This window comes from Hoplias malabaricus, chromosome 4 (genome assembly GCF_029633855.1).
Source record: "Hoplias malabaricus isolate fHopMal1 chromosome 4, fHopMal1.hap1, whole genome shotgun sequence".
Classification (NCBI taxonomy): Eukaryota; Metazoa; Chordata; class Actinopteri; order Characiformes; family Erythrinidae; genus Hoplias; species Hoplias malabaricus.
This window is the reverse complement of record NC_089803.1, coordinates 5,497,406-5,517,436: the sequence shown is the minus strand read 5'-3', so window position 1 is coordinate 5,517,436 and position 20,031 is coordinate 5,497,406. Positions and strand designations below refer to the sequence as shown.

At 40.0% G+C, this 20,031-nt stretch overlaps 2 gene segments (V, D, J or C); one reads left to right on the top strand and one right to left on the bottom strand.

Moving 5' to 3' along the window:
* Positions 1-1,213: 1,213 nt before the first annotated feature.
* On the bottom strand, positions 1,214-3,335 carry LOC136694183 (Ig kappa chain b5 variant C region-like). The segment is given in 2 exon segments: positions 1,214-1,530; positions 3,323-3,335. Coding segments are annotated over 2 exon segments (330 nt in total).
* Positions 3,316-3,939, top strand: LOC136695467 (immunoglobulin kappa variable 4-1-like). The segment is given in 2 exon segments: positions 3,316-3,382; positions 3,611-3,939. Coding segments are annotated over 2 exon segments (378 nt in total).
* Positions 3,940-20,031: the final 16,092 nt, after the last annotated feature.

The window sequence follows — 20,031 nt, the reverse complement described above, 5'->3', positions numbered from 1 at the left end:
TTGTTGGGTCTGTGTACCTTTTCTCCATTTGATTTTCATTTTTAAATGGAAAATGGAAAATGGAAATCAACCCGTGATCTGAGCTCTGATTTGTAAACAGAAAATCTTAATAAGAATCAGGAGAATGCTTCGTCTGTTTCTGGGGCTGTGGTCACTCCTCGCTCTGTTCACAGAGCTGCTGCTAAGAAGGACAGCTCTAGAGTCACAGTCTGAAATCATTTTACACACAGCACAAAGACCCAGCCCCAGTGTGTTGAAGGATTATGGGGAAGAAACAGGGTTTTCTTTTAGGAGTGTGAGGAGATTCTGCTCTTAAACGTCTGGAGTCAACTCTTCATTTCTGTCGACTAAACCCCTCTTTCTAACGACATGGGGCAGATACTGCTCTGAAATATCCACAATTATATTCAGATTATTGTTCTAAAGCCGTCCTGCTGAGTAGTGTCTCTGTACACAGTGAGAGTGGTGGAATAGAGTCAAAATGAACAGATTTAATGAAGAGGAATCGACTCCCAAAGAATCAATCCTACAAGTGTCTGGGAGTCAGGATCAAATCTTGGTGAATCACTCAGAGAATCTGAACTCTTGGAGTCGACTCAGTCTCTGTTTGTGATTGACGTGAGAAGGTGTAGTTGCTGTAGGACTGGTAGCTGTGTGCAGACAGATTTGTGTAAATGCACAGCCTGTGGCTCTGGTAGTAAATGTATTTCAGAACAGAGGGAAGCAGACTTTTGAACTGATATCTGTTCATTTATATCACTATTATTTTCTGGTCTTTGGCTTTTGATCATATTTCTCACTTTTGATGGTTAAGGAACATTCAGGAATTCTGAACTTTCATTAATTAGTGAATTATTGAAATAACTTTATCAGTCTCCTCCTTCTGTCAGTTCAAAGTGGACGTTAACACTCACCTGTTTCAGTAAAAGTTTAAAGAGGAGTTCAAAATGAAAAATCACACATTTTGTGTTGATTTAAATGCTTTATTTTCATAAAAGAATGTAGCATTATTTTGTTAAAAAGCAAAATTAATGATTGCAGATAAAGACAGACAATAATCAACAAACAGTGTAAGAGTGTGTATATAGAGAGTGTAACTCTGTACTGAGCTGCTCCAGAAGCTGATGTGAAGATCTGAGCATTAATCAGAGACATGTTTGAACACACTGAAGATGAAGAGGAGCTCTATCAGCTCCAACACAGGTGTGGACCCTCACTGTCCAGTGCACTGATCTCTCTTCAGTGTTTCACTGACAGTAGTCTGGCCTCCTTTGGTGGCCTCACAGGTCACTGTCTTCTTCATCCACTCGTCCTCCTGGAGGGTCAGGGTGCTGCTCCAGCTGTAGAGGCCAGTGTCCTTCTGCAGAAGCCCAGGACTCTGACTAAACCCAGAGGTCAGAGGGTTTCCACCCACCTTCCAGCTCAGCTTCCAGTCTGAGGGGAAGCCCTTGTTGGCCAAACACACCAGTGTGGTCTCCCCCTGCCCCAGACTGGAGGAGGGCAGGACTGTGAGGGTGGGGCGGGTCGGAGCTAAGACACACACACACACACACGCACAGTTTCATTTCCCTTATTTCTAACACAGCACAAATGGCTTCAGTGATGCAGTAAAAATCACAATCTAATTACAACCTTCAACTCAACCACTTTCACATATAAACTCATATTTACAATTACATTCAGAGGAGGATTTCAGTTTCATTAAATATTACAGAGTTTTCACTTACAAACATCTACAGAACATTATGATTTCACCAGGCGTCCCCAAACATTTGCATATAACTGTTTTTCTAACAGAGCAGAACTGAGTTCAGTGAAGCATTAAAATAACGCTCTAATTATAACCTTAAACTGAACCGCTTCAAATATGAACTAATATTTACAATTACATTAATAGATACATTTCATTCAGAATACTTTTAAAACTATTTCTTTCATTTAATTCATTATAATTGTAACATTACACACATCCCATGATGTGAAAGTTTAAAACATGATTTGATTTCCTCCAAAACAGTGAATAATCAATAACTAAATCAAGCTGCAGTCTCCATGTACTACGTCTTCAAAGCTTTAGAACAGAAAACACTGCTCATAATAACCTCCACATTGTGGCGTCCAGATGGAGACAGAACGGCTCTAATCACCCAACACTGACTCTACAATCCAGCTTTACATTTGATCTTTTTAAAAAGAAATGTCATCACTGAACACTTCACAGGAAACCTTTAGGAAATATTTGTATTTTAAAGAAAAGAAATCCAGTTCAGAAACAGGAGCTGGTGGTGAAACCTAAAGCTCCACACTCTCCACACTTCAGAGCAGTTCTAATTAAATACATTCACATTTGGATTATCATTTATTCAGAAGATCATCAAGTGCATCTCTACTGTTGTCCAGAATCATTTTAATTAAAGATTCCTTTTGAATAAAGAGTAAAAGTGGACTTACTTCCAACATCCAGTTTTGTTCCTCCACCAAAAGTGTACCACAGTGATACAAACTCGTTTACTGGCGTACAAAAACCTCCTGCTCTAAACACACTGCTCTCTTCAGCCTTTACACACACTATTTCTGAACTAGAACACAATATTAATGGATTCTGCAGCTATTAATAATGGAAAACACTCCCAAACTGTAGAAGCTACAGATTCTCAACAAGGATTATTTTATAAACTTTAAAATATCTAAACCCAGGACACACTTTGTCCTTTTGTATTTCCACAACAGACAAACACTTGATATAAAAGTATAAAACTACATGTAGAAACATGTTTTCATCTCAGATTCCAATTACAATCACAGATACAATCATATCAACTAATATTAAAACCAGATCCAATTAATGACAATAATAAAAACATGCTCCACTCTCTGTGTTGGTGATTATATGTTCACTTTCATCAGAAGTGTTCATAAATAATTCAATCAGTAAAAAGTAGAGCTGCTGTTGGAAACTGTTCAACATTCATTAATAGTTTAAAAGATTCTTACTGTTATCATTGTGTTTCCTCCACCCAAAAGTCCTCCAGCCCTGATCCAGACAGATGGAGCCGCAGTAGCAGCTGCAGAAAACCTCAAATGAAAGGCAGAGACAGTTAGAGTTTAGGATTTTAAACATGAGACTCCACACTGAGCAGAAATGTTTGATCAAACAATATCAAATAAATATGATGATCTTTCCTCAGTGTTGTTAGAAAGATGATTTCCATAGAGAGGGTCCACTTTGCATCATGAGCCCATGCTTCAGTGCTCTGCTAGTGTTTATAGTCCTGTGAGTTTAACACTTCATGACTGAGAGCTGCTGCCCCACAAACTTCACCCACAGCAACCATGACTTTGGTCTCCATCTTCATCTGGACACTGGCGCTGTGGACGAGAGGTGAGACACATGTTTTGTGGAGATATTATATGTCTAATATGAGGATAATAGTTGTAATTTAAATCTGTCTTTTGATTTCATTTAAACCAACTTCAATACAAGTAATTAAACTTAAAAAGAAATCCTAAACCCTACATAATTTAAATAATTTAATTATCTTAAAAATCATACAAAATATCTTTATTGTGATCATTTATTCATGTCACTAATATTTAACTTTTCTATTAGGGTCCAGTGGTCAGGTGACTGTTACTCAGACTCCTTCAGTGAAAACTGTTTCTACAGGACAATCAGTCACCATCAACTGTAGAACCAGCCCTGCCGTGCATCGCTGGAGTGGTGGAGAAGAAGGGATGTTCTGGTATCAGCAGAAACCTGGAGAAGCTCCTAAACTCCTGATCTACTATGTTAACAGGAGACAGTCAGGTATTTCAGATCGTTTCAGTGGCAGTGGATCTGGATCTGACTTCACTCTGACCATCAGTAACGTCCAGACTGAAGATGCAGGAGATTATTACTGTCAGAGTGCACACAGTGGCTATGTGTTCACACAGTGAAATAGAGTCGTACAAAAACCTCCCTCAGTCAGAGACTGCACTGCTGCAGCTGCACCCTACTGCAGGTGCTGAGGAGGAGGATGATACACACAATAACACACTCTGTGGAGGAGAGACACACACCTCACTAACACACACCTCCACATAACAATAACACACTCTGTGGAGGAGAGACACACACCTCACTAACACACACCTCCACACACAATAACACACTCTGTGGAGGAGAGACACACACCTCACTAACACACACCTCCATACACACAATAACACACTCTGTGGAGGAGAGACACACACCTCACTAACACACACCTCCACACACAATAACACACTCTGTGGAGGAGAGACACACACCTCACTAACACACACCTCCACACACAATAACACACTCTGTGGAGGAGAGACACACACCTCCACACACAATAACACACTCTGTGGAGGAGAGACACACCTCACTAACACACACCTCCACACACAATAACACACTCTTTCATATATGTATACTGACAAAGTCTAAGCAATAAACAATAACACATCAGAAACACTTACCTCCAACACTCACACAGAGACAAAATCGAAAGTAAGTATTCATTGTCCCCAAGGGGGAATTCACAGTCACTGTGTCACAGACTTACACCGCTCAGACATAAATAAAACTCAACAATAACACGTACAGCACCACTCACCACAGTTACACTAGCAGACAACTCATCAGTACTGTACACTGCATAACATATTATAAGCAAAATAGCCTCCAATCTATCCAAGCATCTTTATTCAGTTGAAAAACCAACACATGTAGTCATGAATGTAATAGTATTTGTACAAACTGCAGACTGTGAGACACAGATTGGGACGTATTCATTTGTGAATAGTGAAATATATTTGTGACTTGTGTTTAATTTGTGGATTAACATTTACGCATTTGTAAAGCATTAGTAGCAGAGCAAACTCCTGATACTGGATGTGTGTGGAGTCATCTAAAATGTTCATTGCCTCCCTAAATATTGACTTTTCATAGAGAGACTATATGTGGCCCTGGTCTGGGTGACCTACAATCTTTAGTGCAGTTTTGACCAAACACTTGGACTTTAATTCAACTGTCAGATTACCAGACCAGGTCTGCATGACATACTGTATCACACTGTCTAAGATCATTTAAAAAAATAACAGAAGCCTGCTACTGACACCTTACAGTCTCAATATTTTTAAAAAACACATTCTGCTGAAGCTTAGTGCAAAGGCATTCTATAAGGATGTGTCCATAAAACACTTAAATATTTATATGCAGAGACCTGACATATGGGAGTATTATGAATACACACAGCACTCAGAAACCGCTCTAGGGTCAAATATAATTTTACATTGACAACAAGATGATAAACATCACACCAGTCTACAAACTGTTTAATTTCTGAATGGTAAGATGCTGTGTCCTGGTCCCTATGTAATAGGCCCAAGATGGCAGTGTCATCTGAAAATGTAACAATATAATTATGTGGGTGTTTACTCACACTTCTGTGGCAGTTATAGGCAAACTGCCAAGGATCTAATTTTTGGTTTACCTGAATTTTTAAGAGACACCATATACTTTTCAAAATATTCCATAACTATTGATGTCAAAGCTATAGGTCTAAATTCATTATTTTCAGCAGAGCAACAATTAATAGTTCATGGGAAACACTGGTATACCCAAGAAAGATTAACTTAGAATGCATAAAGTAGATATTTACAAATCTGATTCATCATTTTATAACACGTATATGGTGTTTAATAAGTTATCTTATCTACACTGTAATATGTAGCATTTTTTCCTCAGCTTGGACAAGGAGGCCATCATGTTGGGGGACATTACATATAATATAGTGGAATGAGCTAAATGTATGTCCCATTGTGGATAAAATATTTCAGATTTCCGATCACTGGGAGCCTCAGTGTGAAATATCTGAACAAGTTCAAAGACAGAGAGAGAGAGAGAGAGAGAGAGAGAGAGAGAATAGGGAGAGGGGAAAAAACTAAACCAGTGTCTCAGTTGCTGCTGATCCTGACCTTGACGCTGCCCCTCCGAAGAGACCAGCGCCAGTGAGAGACCAGAACCCAGCTGAAGCAGCACACGAACAAGCGGCTGTGAACCAACCTCCTTCTCCCTACATCCAACCATTGGGACATGATGAAACGGACGACTTTCCTCCACTTCCACCACCCCCATCGCCTGAACTCTACCCTGATGTTCAGCAGCTATTCAGGGAACTGGACCATAGGCTGAAAGGAAACATCCCACTCACATATTAAATATTAGCTCGCCCTTCAGCAACCCACCCAACCAAGGAGAGACTGTTCAGGACTATCTGGTTCACTTGACCAGAGTTCACACAGACTTCAACAGACTGGTCGCACCTGCAGCAAGAGCGGTTGATGTAGAACATGTGACCACGTGGGAAGCACATTTGCACATTAGCTTCCTACTGGGTCTAAAGCCAGAACTTTCCAGCGCTATTAAACAACATTGGGTGGGGTATTCCAGACAACCCCTCAGAGTTATAGAAGACCACACCAAGCATCACAAACGACTTCTCAACACCCAAACGAAGAAGAAAGACAAAATGGGGCAGACACTTTGGATCAAGCCATGACAAGGGAGGGGTCGAGGGTGAAGCGGAGGCAGGGGGAGAGGATTTGCAGGCAATGGGCCAGCTTTCCAGCCCAAACATGGATCAGAGAGATACATGGTGGAATCGATGCTTCAATTGTGGCAAACGGGGGCATTTTGTCAAGGATTGCACAGGACAGTATGCTCAGGGGGAAGAAAAGCCAGAAGCAGCACACTGCAAGAAGTGACGGACGGCGGAGGGGCAGGACGGTGAAAAGGGACCCACTGACACAGCAAAAAGGGAAGTGCCCACTTTTTCTCCCCTATTTTTCATTAGTGCAACAACTTACAACATGCCCATTAATAAATAAATAACTAATAACTAATAAACAACTAATAACAACTAATAAATAATAAATAACTTTAACTGTAGGAGGGTAAAACCTTGGAATTTTTTGGTAGATAGCAGGGCCTTTCAGTAATCAGAACTAAGGAATTTTATTGTGAAACTCAAGAGGAAAAGAATCTCAAGCATTAATAGGAGTAGGGGGAGAAGTGGTCAGGAAAAAAAAAGTGTCCAGGGTACGTTTACACAGTGTTGATGAACAGGGGAAAATTGTAAGACATCTTCTATCAGAAGCAGAGAAAATGGTGTCAACTACAGCACTCATATGGAGTGTGAAGGGACATTTTGAATGTATCAAGGACATTTTTTCTGTTTTAACAAGCACAAGATGCAGCTGGTTCATAGAACTTTGTTTCTGTATGGAACTGTTATGTTTTTCTCCCTGACAAGTGGCTCAGCTAAGAGGGTCTCAGAGCAGAGTAGAGGGTTAGTGCATGCTTTTAGCTGCTCACAATAAAGGTTACTCAAAGACCATTTTCAGTCTCATTTATTATTAGTCGATAATTTCCATGACAAACTTGGCGTAGAAAACATTTCTCCCCCTCAGTTTGCAAAGTATCTCAGCAGAATTATATGCGCTGTTAGGCATAACAGGAACTGTCGAAGTGGACAGTTTGGTATACAACGGTATAGCCGTGTGGGGCAGACCACTCGTTAACAACGGTCTTCTAGTATTAGACGTATGCTAGAATAACAGAAGCAGTTTCTCCTGGTCTGTGTATGCATGTTCAGTAAATGGGTTGAAGCTGTTCCCACAGGTACCCAGGATGGCAAAGCTGTAGCTAGAGCATTGCTCAGGCAAATAATCCCCAGGTGGGGCCTGCCACAGCACTTCTCGAGTGATAATGGCAGCTACCACCCTGTTAGCGCTGGGGCGGTAGAAAGGGTTAATGGAATTAAAAATGGGCTTGCACAAAAGCAAACAAACAGGCATTAATTGTGTTAAATGCCTCCCTCTGATTCTCTGGCAAAGCAGAACCAGACCACAGAAAAGAACTGGTCTCAGTGCCTTTGAGATAGTGTTTGAGATGCATATGAGACGCTTCTGCCTGTGTCTAAGCAGGTAAAAGCTGTGCTGCCGCAACCAGCCGATCAGCCCTTCCATGACCATAAACCAGGTGACTGGGTGCTGATACGGGACCTCCGCAGAAGAAGGTGGAACCAGCCCAAGTGGACCAAACCCCACCAGGTGCTCTTAGTAACCCACATGGCTGTGAAGGTGGAAGGACGTGGGTACACCACACTCACTGCAAGAAGGCTCCAACCTCAACTGAAGAAACAACGACTTAAGAATAATGATAATGATGGTCAAACTCCAAAGGGCTAGTGATGATGACAGCAGGACTGGGCTGTCTGCTGGCCATCATAGGCACATTTGTTTGATGAAAATAATCTGTAGATATGATTGATTAGAATCAAAGGGGGAATGTGATTAATACAAGAGGGAATTTTTAATGATAACTACCCATTTCCATCCATCCATTATCTGTAACCCTTATCCAATTTAGGGTCGCGGGGGGTCCAGAGCCTACCTGGAATCATTGGGCGCAAGGCGGGAATACACCCTGGAGGGGACACCAGTCCTTCACAGGGTAACACAGACACACACACATTCACTCACACCTACGAGTCGCCAATCCACCTGCAACGTGTGTTTTTGGACTGTGGGAGGAAACCGGAGCAAACCCATGCGGACACGGGTAGAACACACCAACTCCTCACAGACAGTCACCCGGAGCGGGAATCGAACCCACAACCTCCAGGCCCCTGGAGCTGTGTGACTGCGACACTACCTGCTGTGCCACCGTGCCGCCCATGATAACTACCCTTAATTCTTAAATGCTCTATAGTTTATCCCAGCAATACAACTCAAAACCAACCTCTGAGTTATGAAATTAACCATGACCTTACTTCGTCCCTGGAGATGAGAAGAGATGCAAAGGACTTCAAAGATGACATAGCGGCCATCTTCCATTACTCTTCATTCCTTGGGTTTTGCTCAGAGACACAGCCTTAGCAGGTGACAACTCTAAGGGGGAAAGGGCCTTTACCATTGTGATGGAATTCGTTCATTGAAATGATTCATAATAAATTAAAAGGGTTGTTAGTTTCACCTTTATCAGCAAAAGCCATATATGCTTGTGATAGAACGGACAATACAAGACTACTAGATAAATATTTCTGTTCCCCTCTTATTCCTCATAGCCCTTTCTGTCCCTGTTTTATCTCCCAGTAGCCCACACACACATTATTCTTTTTTCAATTTTACATCCATATAGCTAGCTTGGTAAACAATCTCACCCTTTCAGTTAAAATATACTACTGAGTTGTAAAACAGGTATTTCATACTTACATAGGACTTACTGCACCTTCCTGTTAAATAGTGCCTGAGCAAATTCAGACCTGCCTGTTGGAGCCAGGTTGGGTTGGTCCAGTTGAGTGGGGGCGGGGGGGGGGGGTTGTATGATTGGAAATATTTTTCTTTTATTTTCATTTTAGATTTAACCTTGTTCATGATGTGTGTTTGTAGTTTGATTAGTATCAAGTAGTCACCTTTTCAACAAGGGTTTTGCAGAGTACAATTGCATGGTTTTTATTTTTTTATTTTTTTTTTTTCTTTGATTGTAGCTGTCTCCCCCTGTAGAAGAGGAGGAGTTGTACATACTGAATTAGTTAAGCCACTAGGAGTCTATATAAAGACTCATTTTGAGGACAGAAGGGGGGAGCGAAGGTTGGAGAGTTGGCTGAATAATTGTGCCGAGAAAGTATCTTTATATTGGAAGAGAAAAGATTGTTCTCTCTAATCTCCTGTATGTAATTTGTAACTAGTTTTTTTTTTTCTTCCTCACATTTCACTAAATAAAGCACCCTTGCACTGAAGGTGCTATTGTGGTTTGCCATCATTTAAGTAATTTATAGTTATTTATTTTCTTAACCCATAACCTTGTCGAGACACACTACCCTCACCAGTGAGCAAGGTGTGACTAACGTTGTTTTCCCTTCTTTAACACCCTGTGAAGGCAGCAGGCTTATGTGTGTATGTGTGTCAGATAACGGTGTGCTGGCACATCTTGACCTTCAGTTCCCTTCCTCTCTGTACTGAGTTGAGATAACTGAAGCTAGTTGAAACAGTCTGGAAGGGGACTCTGGGAGCGGAATACATCAGAACATCACAGATAGTTAGAGACAGAGTGAACACCTGCGTAATGTACCTTTGTTCATGGCCATATGAGACAATAGACTGATAGTTGTTGTATAATTAGGGAGGGGCTAGGGGTATAAAGGCTTTGTGAGAAACTGTTCCAGTGGAGAAGGAGATTAGAAGGGTCTATGCATTGCATTTCCTTACTCCAATAAATTTGTTACTCACTTTGATACAGACTCAGAGACTCAGTTTTTCATTTCTGTCACAATCGATGACCACCACACCATCGATGATTTGTCAAAGGAAACAGACAATAGAAATAGAATATTGATAATAGACAATAGAAGTAAGACTTCTCCTGGAATTTCTATTGTCTTGAGGCAATGGCTCTTTTAGCTGAACTGAACATTTTCTTTCTCAGTTCTGGGATCTCCGAGTAACTGCGCCTATTTTCTCAGTCTTCAGAACTGCAATTCATTTCGTTTCAGGAACTAAAGGCCTCACTTGACTGACTGCAAAAACTGCTAAGACTGCTTGACTGACTGAATGCTTCAGCACCAATGGTTTAAAACCAGGCCTCAGAACCCATGCATTGAATTATTGATTTCTTTGTACAACTTTGCACTTTGATTTTTTATTTATTTTTTTGCTGAAATATGTGGATGATGGAAAAGTCAGAAAATTAATTATGGAAAACAATACACATGGCAAATGTGGCAAGGTGGAATGTTGGTGAATAAGTAATTTAAACATAAAACGTTGATTCATTGTTTATCTATTTTGTTGAGATTTTAACTGCTAGACCAACACAAAGTATCACGTAATTGTGGTGTCAAATAAAAATCTGAAAAGTGTGACATCCAAAAGTATTCAGCCCCCTTCACTCTGATTTCCCTAAATAACATCCAGTCCAATCAATAGTCTTCAGAAGTCCAGCTGTGTGTAATTTAGACTCAGTATAAATACATCTGTTCTGGGAAGGCCTCAGTGGTTTGTTAGAGAACACTAGTGAACAAACAGCATCATGAAGACCAAGGAACAAGGAGCTTTGAGCATCCCAAGGAGCACTGTTCAATCTGTCATCCAAACCTGGAAAAAGTATTCTACAACTGCAAACCTACCCAGACATGGCCATGCACCCAAACTGATAGATTAAGCAAGGAGAGCACTAGTCAAAGAAGCAGCCAAGAGGAGCTGCAGAAATCCACAGCTCAGGTGGAAGAATCTGTCCACAGGACGACTAAGTCATGCACTCCACATATCTGGCCTTTATGGAAAAATGGGAAAAAGAAAACCATTGTTGAAAGAAAGCCATAAGTAGTGCCATTTGCAGTTTTCCACAAACCATGTAAGGCACACAGCAAACATGTGGAAGAAGGTGCTCTGGTCAGATGAGACCAAAGTAGAATTTTGGCCAAAATGCAAAGTGCTATGTGTGGCGGAAAATAATACTGCTCACCACCTTGAACACACCGTGCCCACTGTGAAACATGGTGGTGGCAGCATCATGCTGTGGGGATGGTTTTCTTTGCAGAGAAAGCTGGTCAGAGTTGATGGGAAGATCGATGGAGTACAGGTCAATCCTGGATTAAAACATGTTAGAGTCTGCAAAAAAACTTGAGACTGGGAAGGAGATTCACTTTCCAGCAAGACAATGACCCTAAACATACAACCAGAGCTACAGTGGAATGGTTTAGATCTAAGAATATTCGTTCAAGGTGGCTCTACAAAGTATTATGATACTTTTGCACATCACACTTTTCAGTTTTTATTTGATTAAAACTTTGAAAGCCATGTATCGTTTTTGTTCCACTTCACAATTATGTGCTACTTTGTGTTGGTCTATCACTTAAAAGCTCAGTAAAATACATTTACATTTGTGGCTGTAAGGTGACAAAATGTTCAGCACTTGTGTTTACTGTGATATTTACTCTATGTCATTAGCCTTAACCTGTAAGTATAAAATTAGTTTAATTATGTAATTATGTAACATTGTCAAATGGAAAATCCTACTTGAGCTCATTAAGTTAATTTAACTGCAGTCACCATTAGTTAGTCCCATTAGTCTTTGTATAGCTATTAATAGAGCAATGGTGTTGAAAATTGTTGTAAACTTCAGAAATATTTCCTTATGTTAAAAGTTAAAAGCTTTTTTAAAACTTGTGAATTGTGTGCTGCAAACTCTAGCTGCACTTCTAAGACAGACATTTGATCCAGGTTTTTACCCACAGTTTTACAATGGTCAGAGTGTATGACACAATAAATCTCTAAGCAGGAGCTTTAGCAATTGCATCCAGATACCTGTTTTATCATTTCTTTGATTGCATTTTTATGGTGAAAAACTTTGGTTGAAAATCACTGTCTTTTAAATGTGGTATATAAATGAAGCTGCTTTGTCTTGTCCATTATTATTAATATTATTATTGTTACTATTATATCATTTTAACTCTATATTTTTTGTTATTGTTATGAATTTACAAACCTCTTGATGCCATACAAAAAAATAAAAATAAAAAAAATAAAAATCTCCATCTATCTGAAGAAACTTATCATCATGCAAAGAAAACTTTAAAGCATGCAAATGGTTCTGAGTGTTAATGGTTCTATATAGAACCCCTGACCTCAATATAGATTGACATACACTTGAATGATATTAAGACTGTACACAATTGGATATTTAATTACAGTGTGGTGGGGAAAGAGCTGAGGAGCTCACAGGGAAGCTTCCTGCATGATCAGTGGCCATCGTTTTTGTTGTTTAGGGGGCAATTGAACGTTGTTTAAATGTTGTTTTCAGGTTTTTTTGTGTGTTTGGGCTTGGTGTTTGGTGTTTGGTGTTGTGGGGGTTCACCATCCTGAAGAATGAGACCACTTGCATCTCGCTGCATACACACCATCCTGGCAGCACAGATGCGATGAAGTGGGGTGGGAACAACAGAAGACATGCCAACAGGTAGCAGTCTCCTGGCCCACATATAGCCCAATAGTATCCAGGCGGCCAATGAAACAGCCTACACACAAATTGGCCCCAACTGCCAACAGTCAGGTGAACCAAACAAGGCCACAATCTAACCCTGCTTTTGTATTATAGACCATAATTTTTTTTAAAAAAAGAAGAAAATCCTAATGTCAATGTTGAAACAACACAGCCTGAACACTTGACACAAGACCGGATGGAGGAACTGTTCTGGAACCCAAAGACAGAACATGAAAGGTGATATATATTTTTATGCTGTCCTGTTGTGGACAATGCATTCAGCTGCACTACTGACTGATTAGAACTAGACTGATCCACCACCACTGAAGGATAAACTTCAGATTACAAAGTCCCCGGACTTGCTGGACTCCCCATGCCAGACTCAGCCTCTACTGGACAACTCTCAAGGAAGGGGCTGCACAGCATCTGAATAAACTACAGGAGGTGTTGCATCTGAGCATTACTACAGGAGGGGATGCAGAAGACCCAGAGAACCACCAATCAACCCCCTCACTGGAGCCAGCATCCTCCACTGGCAATACTGCAGGGGAAGACCTAGAAAGGCTCACTGGAGGCTCTGCACAAACCTGAGCCTTTAACAGCTCATGATACACATGCTTAAACCTCTGGAGTCGGTTCTCCCACTGACAGGATAAATCAAAACTTATGCAAAAACACTAATGCAACTCATCAAGTTGTTGTCCTAGAAACATAATAAACATACCCCAAGAAACCTTAAAGGGTCTACTTTTAAAGAAAAAAATAATAATTTTAGCTTGTTTTTATTATAGAATGTTAAGTAACAAGAGGCATGTATCTCTCTGGGACTCGTGACCCTTAATAGCCCACACATTCATATTCATATGATAATCTGGCCGCTCTTATTGGAGAATTATGACCGCAAAACTACATGTGGAAATGCCCATTTTAGTCATGTAAACATTGCCATGTTTTCCCACTGAGCGCCAAGCTTCAAGACGGCATAGTCATGCTTTTCAGCTGCCTGCGGAGGAATGGCTTAAATTTGTGATGAGTAATTGAAATATATTTGAGTCAATATTCTAAAGCATGTTTGGTGCTGATTAGCATTGATGCTACATTAGTTCAGTATATAATCCAGCAATGGAATTTGTAAAGCTGGTGGTAAATGTTTTGTAATTGTGCAGAGTGCAGCTGATAGAGGGGAAAAATGCTTATAGTATAATTTGGATGCTCCCTGCTGCTTTCAAGCACTGAAGCTCATATTTATGGCTTTGTTGCTCCAAAGCAGTCTGTGTCGTTGTTAAACTAAAATATCAATTTTCAATTTACAAACAAACAATTCAGTTGGTCTCACTGATGGGGTGGAGGCTAATGGGCCATTATCTCTGACAGCAGGGAGGGATTTCTCACCTGTGTTTCACACCTATCTCATGGATAGTCAATATATGAGTTGCAGGGGACAGAGAGTCTGAGCTTCTTTGCTCGCCCTGTTGCCACCGCGACCCTGAAATGGATAAGCAGAAAAGATAATGGTGATAATTATGTCAGATTACCTCAGACAGAGCTGAAAACCGTAGACTCCAAAGGTTAAAGGTGCATTGTACATTCTCTGGTTATGCCGTTCTTTCTGGCATCCTGCATCCTCCAAAAACAGCTCTCACACCATCAAAGGCCATTTAAAGGTGTGCCTTATGCTCATCTATCCACTTTCATACATCTCCCAGAACTGGGTCATAAACCTGACCAAGCAGGAAATCCACAGGGGGACTTGGCAACCACCCAAACAGAAAGGAGATTCTCCCATGCTCTGATGAGGGGTACTATTATAACAAAAATCCTGTGGTAGGTTAGAAGCCCAGTCTTGTTCCCATGATGAGAAGCATAATGAAGAGCCCAGTATTGGAGTATTAGCTACATGTTCTTATGTAAATGAGGCAGAGCAGAGATGAAAGTGCTTTCAGAGAGAGAAAGATATATAAAAAATATATACAAGAGTAATATATATATATATATATATATATATATATATATATATATATATTTATATATATATATATATATATATTTATATATATATATATATATCACAGTAAGGAACAAATATGCTGATTTGTCAATATGTGCTGTCTAAAATACACGCAAGCCCGTTTAACATATGAAACTTTTTTTTTACAGATGAAAATATTGGTCCCTATAAAGATGTTTTTAATTTTCTGAGCCATATTGTGTATAAACTGCATTATCCGTGGTTTATTTTTACCCTTATGTGTTTTTAATTGGACAGCAATGTACCGCTCATCATTATTGGCACCCATAACATTTAAGTAGATAATGTGGAATTTCTCATAGGAAAAAAAATTATTAAGTGTAACAGCTTGTATGTCTATAGAGAAATAACCTTTGATACAAAAGAGCAAATGAAAAACATTTTGAAAAAACTATGGGATGGTGAAAAATAGAAAAACCTAACGCTTGATGTGGCATCCTTTACAGTAAATCAGTATGGAAACATATTTTGACTCAGAACATCAGAAGTGCTATTATTAACAAAACAAAAAGACCTCCAAAGGGTATAAATCCATCTCCAAAGACCTTGGTATCCCTGTTTCAACAGTGTCCAATATTATTAAGAAGTTTGCCAAGCATGGAACTGTCAAGAACCTCACTGGAGGTGGAGGGAATAGATAGACTGATGAGAGATATCTTCAAAGGCTGGTGGGAATGGTTGTAAAAAACACATAGATAAAACACAGTCTTTCTGGGAAAATGTTCTGTGACTGATGAAATGAAAACAGAGCTTTTTGGTGCAATAATTGCTTGCTTAATTGCTTGTTTAATTGCTAAGATGCAATGAAATGTATGATGAAAAGAACACCTTACCTCCAGTTAAGCAGTTAAGTATGGTGGAGGATCCATAATGCTGTGGGGCTGCTTTGATACGTCTGGTAATGGAGGCCTTAACTGTATCACAGGAATCATGAAATGAAAGAATTACAAAGACATTTTAGAGTGAAATGTCCTACCCAGTGTAAGATAACTTGGTGTGAGTCTAAGATCATGGGTACTCTAGCAAGACAAAGACCTAAATCACACACCCAAAAGCACTCAGGAAGGGTTGGAATGGAAAAAATTAACTGTTTTAAAATGGCCAGCAATGAGTCCTGATCTCAATCCCATTGAAAATCTTTGGGGTGAGCTGAAATATGCCACAGGGAAAAAGAACCCTGCAAACATTCAAGAACTCGACCAGACTGCAAAGAAAGAGTAAAAGAAAATACCAGCTGAGAAGTGCAAGTGCAAGCTTATAGATGGCTACAATATGGAATTTTATTGATGGAATCAATAAAAAAGTAAATATGGAGAAAACATCTCAGACATAATTTATATGGCATAGTGTAAAAGAAGAAAAAAAAATCTAACAAATCTAAAGTGACACCAAGGCCTTACTTAATCCTCTTTTAGATTTTGTACCAGCCAATTCTGCCATCAAATTCAGCAAAGGACCTGACATTGCATGTCCCCATACATTATTTGCATCAAACTCTGAAAGGTACTGGGAGCATTGCAAAAACCAACAGGCAGCAGATTACACTCAAAATTTCCAAACAGCATACAGAAGACTAGGTTTGTCTCACTCTGAAACTGGCACTTGGTTATAACCACTGGCCAAGTCCAAATTAGAGAATCAACAAGCTCCAGCCAAAGCATCCAAACATTCATGAATGTGTGGTAAGGGAAAAGCATCCTTCCTTGTTTTGCTATTAGGCTGACAACCAACACACATCCTCAAGCTTATATCTTTCTTCAAAGAACAATTTGAGCAGCATATGAGTTTCAACATATCTTTTGTTCCCACCAAACGGGCAAAATAATTTATTACACGGCTTATTGCTGTAACAAAATTTAAGAGTAGCATCAGACAGACTTACTTTTCTTGATAATCTCATCTCTAGGATCCATGACTGATAACCCTCTGATAGCAGGCCAAGCCTTTGAGAATTGGTTCAGGGCCAATATGCCGATCAGCAGTAAATAATAATAATATGTTTCATTATTGCTAGTACCATGGACTCGGACTTGGAGGTGCTGATCCTCATTCCTACTGCTTCACACTCGGCTGCAAACTGGTCCAGCAAGAGCTGGAGGTCCCGGCTCGATGAAGCCAACAAGACCACATCATCTGCAAAAAGCAGACATGGAATCCTGAGACCACCAAACCGGACACCCTCTGCCACTTGGCTACGCCGAGAAATTCTGTCCATAAAAATTGTGAACAGAACCGGTCACAACGGGCAGCCCTGACGGAGTCCAACTCCGACTGGTAACCTTACTGCCTTACTGCCAGCCATACGAACCAGACTCCTGCTCTGTTTGTTTAGTGCAAAGAAATTGCATTTTGAAGGAGCACTTATTTTGTTAGGATTACATGCTGATGCTTTGCCACACTGTGATGACAGTGCTATTTTGTAGAAATGGTATGTTCTGCCATTTCTAAGCATATGTGCATTTCAACAATGTTTTGAGGCATTCCTGAGAAGACAATGTGTGCTATTACCCCACAAAATGCAGGTTAACAAAATAGACCAACATATATAAATGAAAAGAACAAAAGAACAAAAAACCGAAGAAATACAATTGCACCATCAGGAGGGAGGGCACATCAAAAAGGGAGAAGAGAGAGAGGTGAACTTGACGTTCCTCCATCCTTTACCACCCTGCCATCCAGAGTCACCATCCAACAACAAGGGAGCAGAAGCTGCAACAGGACGAGGCAACATCCACAAATCTCAGCCTCTCACTTTTAAATGGAAGATGACTGAATGCAAAGACTCTCCTAAAAGGGGATGTCTATGATTGTGGGGAAATGCAGTTCTATGGTTTGTTTATATTCCAGAGCTTTACACTTTTCAAGGTGAAACGAGGTGTTTGGGAATAAAATTAACTGTTGTTTGAACTTGGCTGAAGTTTAACTTGTCTGTAAGTTTTTATTCACTGTTTGAATTACCACAGTTAGCCATCTCCTTAGTTTGGAAACAGTGCCACTTCAAGTAATCTGAAACAGGAAAAATTAGTCAGTATTACCCTCCTATGGAACAGGAATAGAGCAACATCATCATCTTGGTCCATTCATTCATTCATTATCTGTAACCCTTATCCAATTCAGGGTCGCGGTGGGTCTAGAGCCTACCTGGAATCATTGGGCGCAAGGTGGGAATACACACTGGAGGGGGCACCAGTCCTTCACAGGGCAACACAGACACATTCACTCACACCTACGGACACTTTTGAGTCGCCAATCCACCTACCAACGTGTGTTTTTGGACTGTGGGAGGAAACCCATGCGGACACACCAACTCCTCACTGTCACGGGGGCGTGATGAGTGGATATACGGAGGCGGACACACTCGCTACAACACAGAGTTTAATAATGAAATAACAAAACAAATGAACTAGACCAGAAACACGAAATAACATGACTTATAAACATAGGAAAGAGCAGGAAACAACACTACAGGACTGGGGCAGGCAACAGGCAGGAGACCGAACAAGGAACGAGAAACGATATATCTTGGATATATGGAGTCTCTTCATTGTCTACAAACAATGACAGATGCATTTTCTGTGCCATGACCAGAGAGAGAAAGAAAGCCTAGCATACCGGACTGAGAGTTTTATAAATAATTACCTGACAACAGGGCATTGTAAAAACATTAGACCAGTTTCGAGTACATATACAAATGGTGAGGAATCATCTTCTAAATTTATAAAATAAGCTGAGGCACAAATCACACGATCACTGAGAATGCTGAGGAATGAAACTCAGTCTGATTATGCCAAGCTACCTACCATGCTGGCAGCACAGAACATGCCATGAAGGGGGTGGGAACAACAGAAGACACTCCCACAGCTAGGAGTCATTTGGCCCATATATTGTTCAGCCAGCTAATCAAACCTACACACAAATAATAATAATAATAATAATAAAACAATTCTGCCACACATACACCTAGTACACAGCAACATTTTGTTTGGTCAGTAAAGAGTGAGACATTCAGACATTTAAAAGCAGCTGGGTAAAACTCAAATTTGCATGAAAAGGCATCCTCTTTCTCCAAGAATAGGGCAGCATCTTCAACAGATGTTCAACTTAATTTACTCAAACTCACCCAAGCACAACACACAGCACTGCACTGAATCTACAACTATGCACTCTTTCTAGCAACACCAAGGCACGCGGTTATTCACTGTGTGATGTAAAAAAACTACTTGAAATACTGGGCAATTATTGCTCACCTCTGTGACTGTCAAGATAACACATTCAACACTCCTTACCCTGCAACAATCCACACACCTAAGTTTTACGTTTGCCTGATGTTAATTAAAAAATGTTTCCCAACATAGTTGAGGAGAAATCTGTACATCTTTCATCTCATGAAGCTTAGTAGATAAAGGTTAATACATCAGAAACACTGACTTCAAACACACTTGCACACAAACAAGTAAAAAATGCTATAGACAAGATTATGATTAGTAACAGCTTTTAGCTACATTAGGATGTCTTTATTGTACTGTATTTCAACTTGTATAGGTTAAAATAATGCAGGTGTATCTTTATATAAAGTTGCAAGTATAGACCACATGGTCATGCACTTAAAACTTAAAGAAGGTTTTAATATACAAGTGTTTACAGGATTTAACTGGACTAGATGTTAGTTATAGTACAACAATGATAGCAACCACAGCAGACCTGGGTAGGAACAGAAAGAAAAAGTCAAAATCCAGGAGAACAAAACACACAAATTACCAAACCAGAGCTAAAACCAAGAGGGAGAAACGAAGCAACAAGCCAATATTAAAGCAAAAGAAAACAGTCAAATACAAAACACCCAGTAAATAATGTGTAAAGATGGAAAAACTCCACAAGGTTAGACTGAAACAAACAGTGTTTATATACACAAGGGATAATGATTCACAGGTTGTTCATTCAAAAC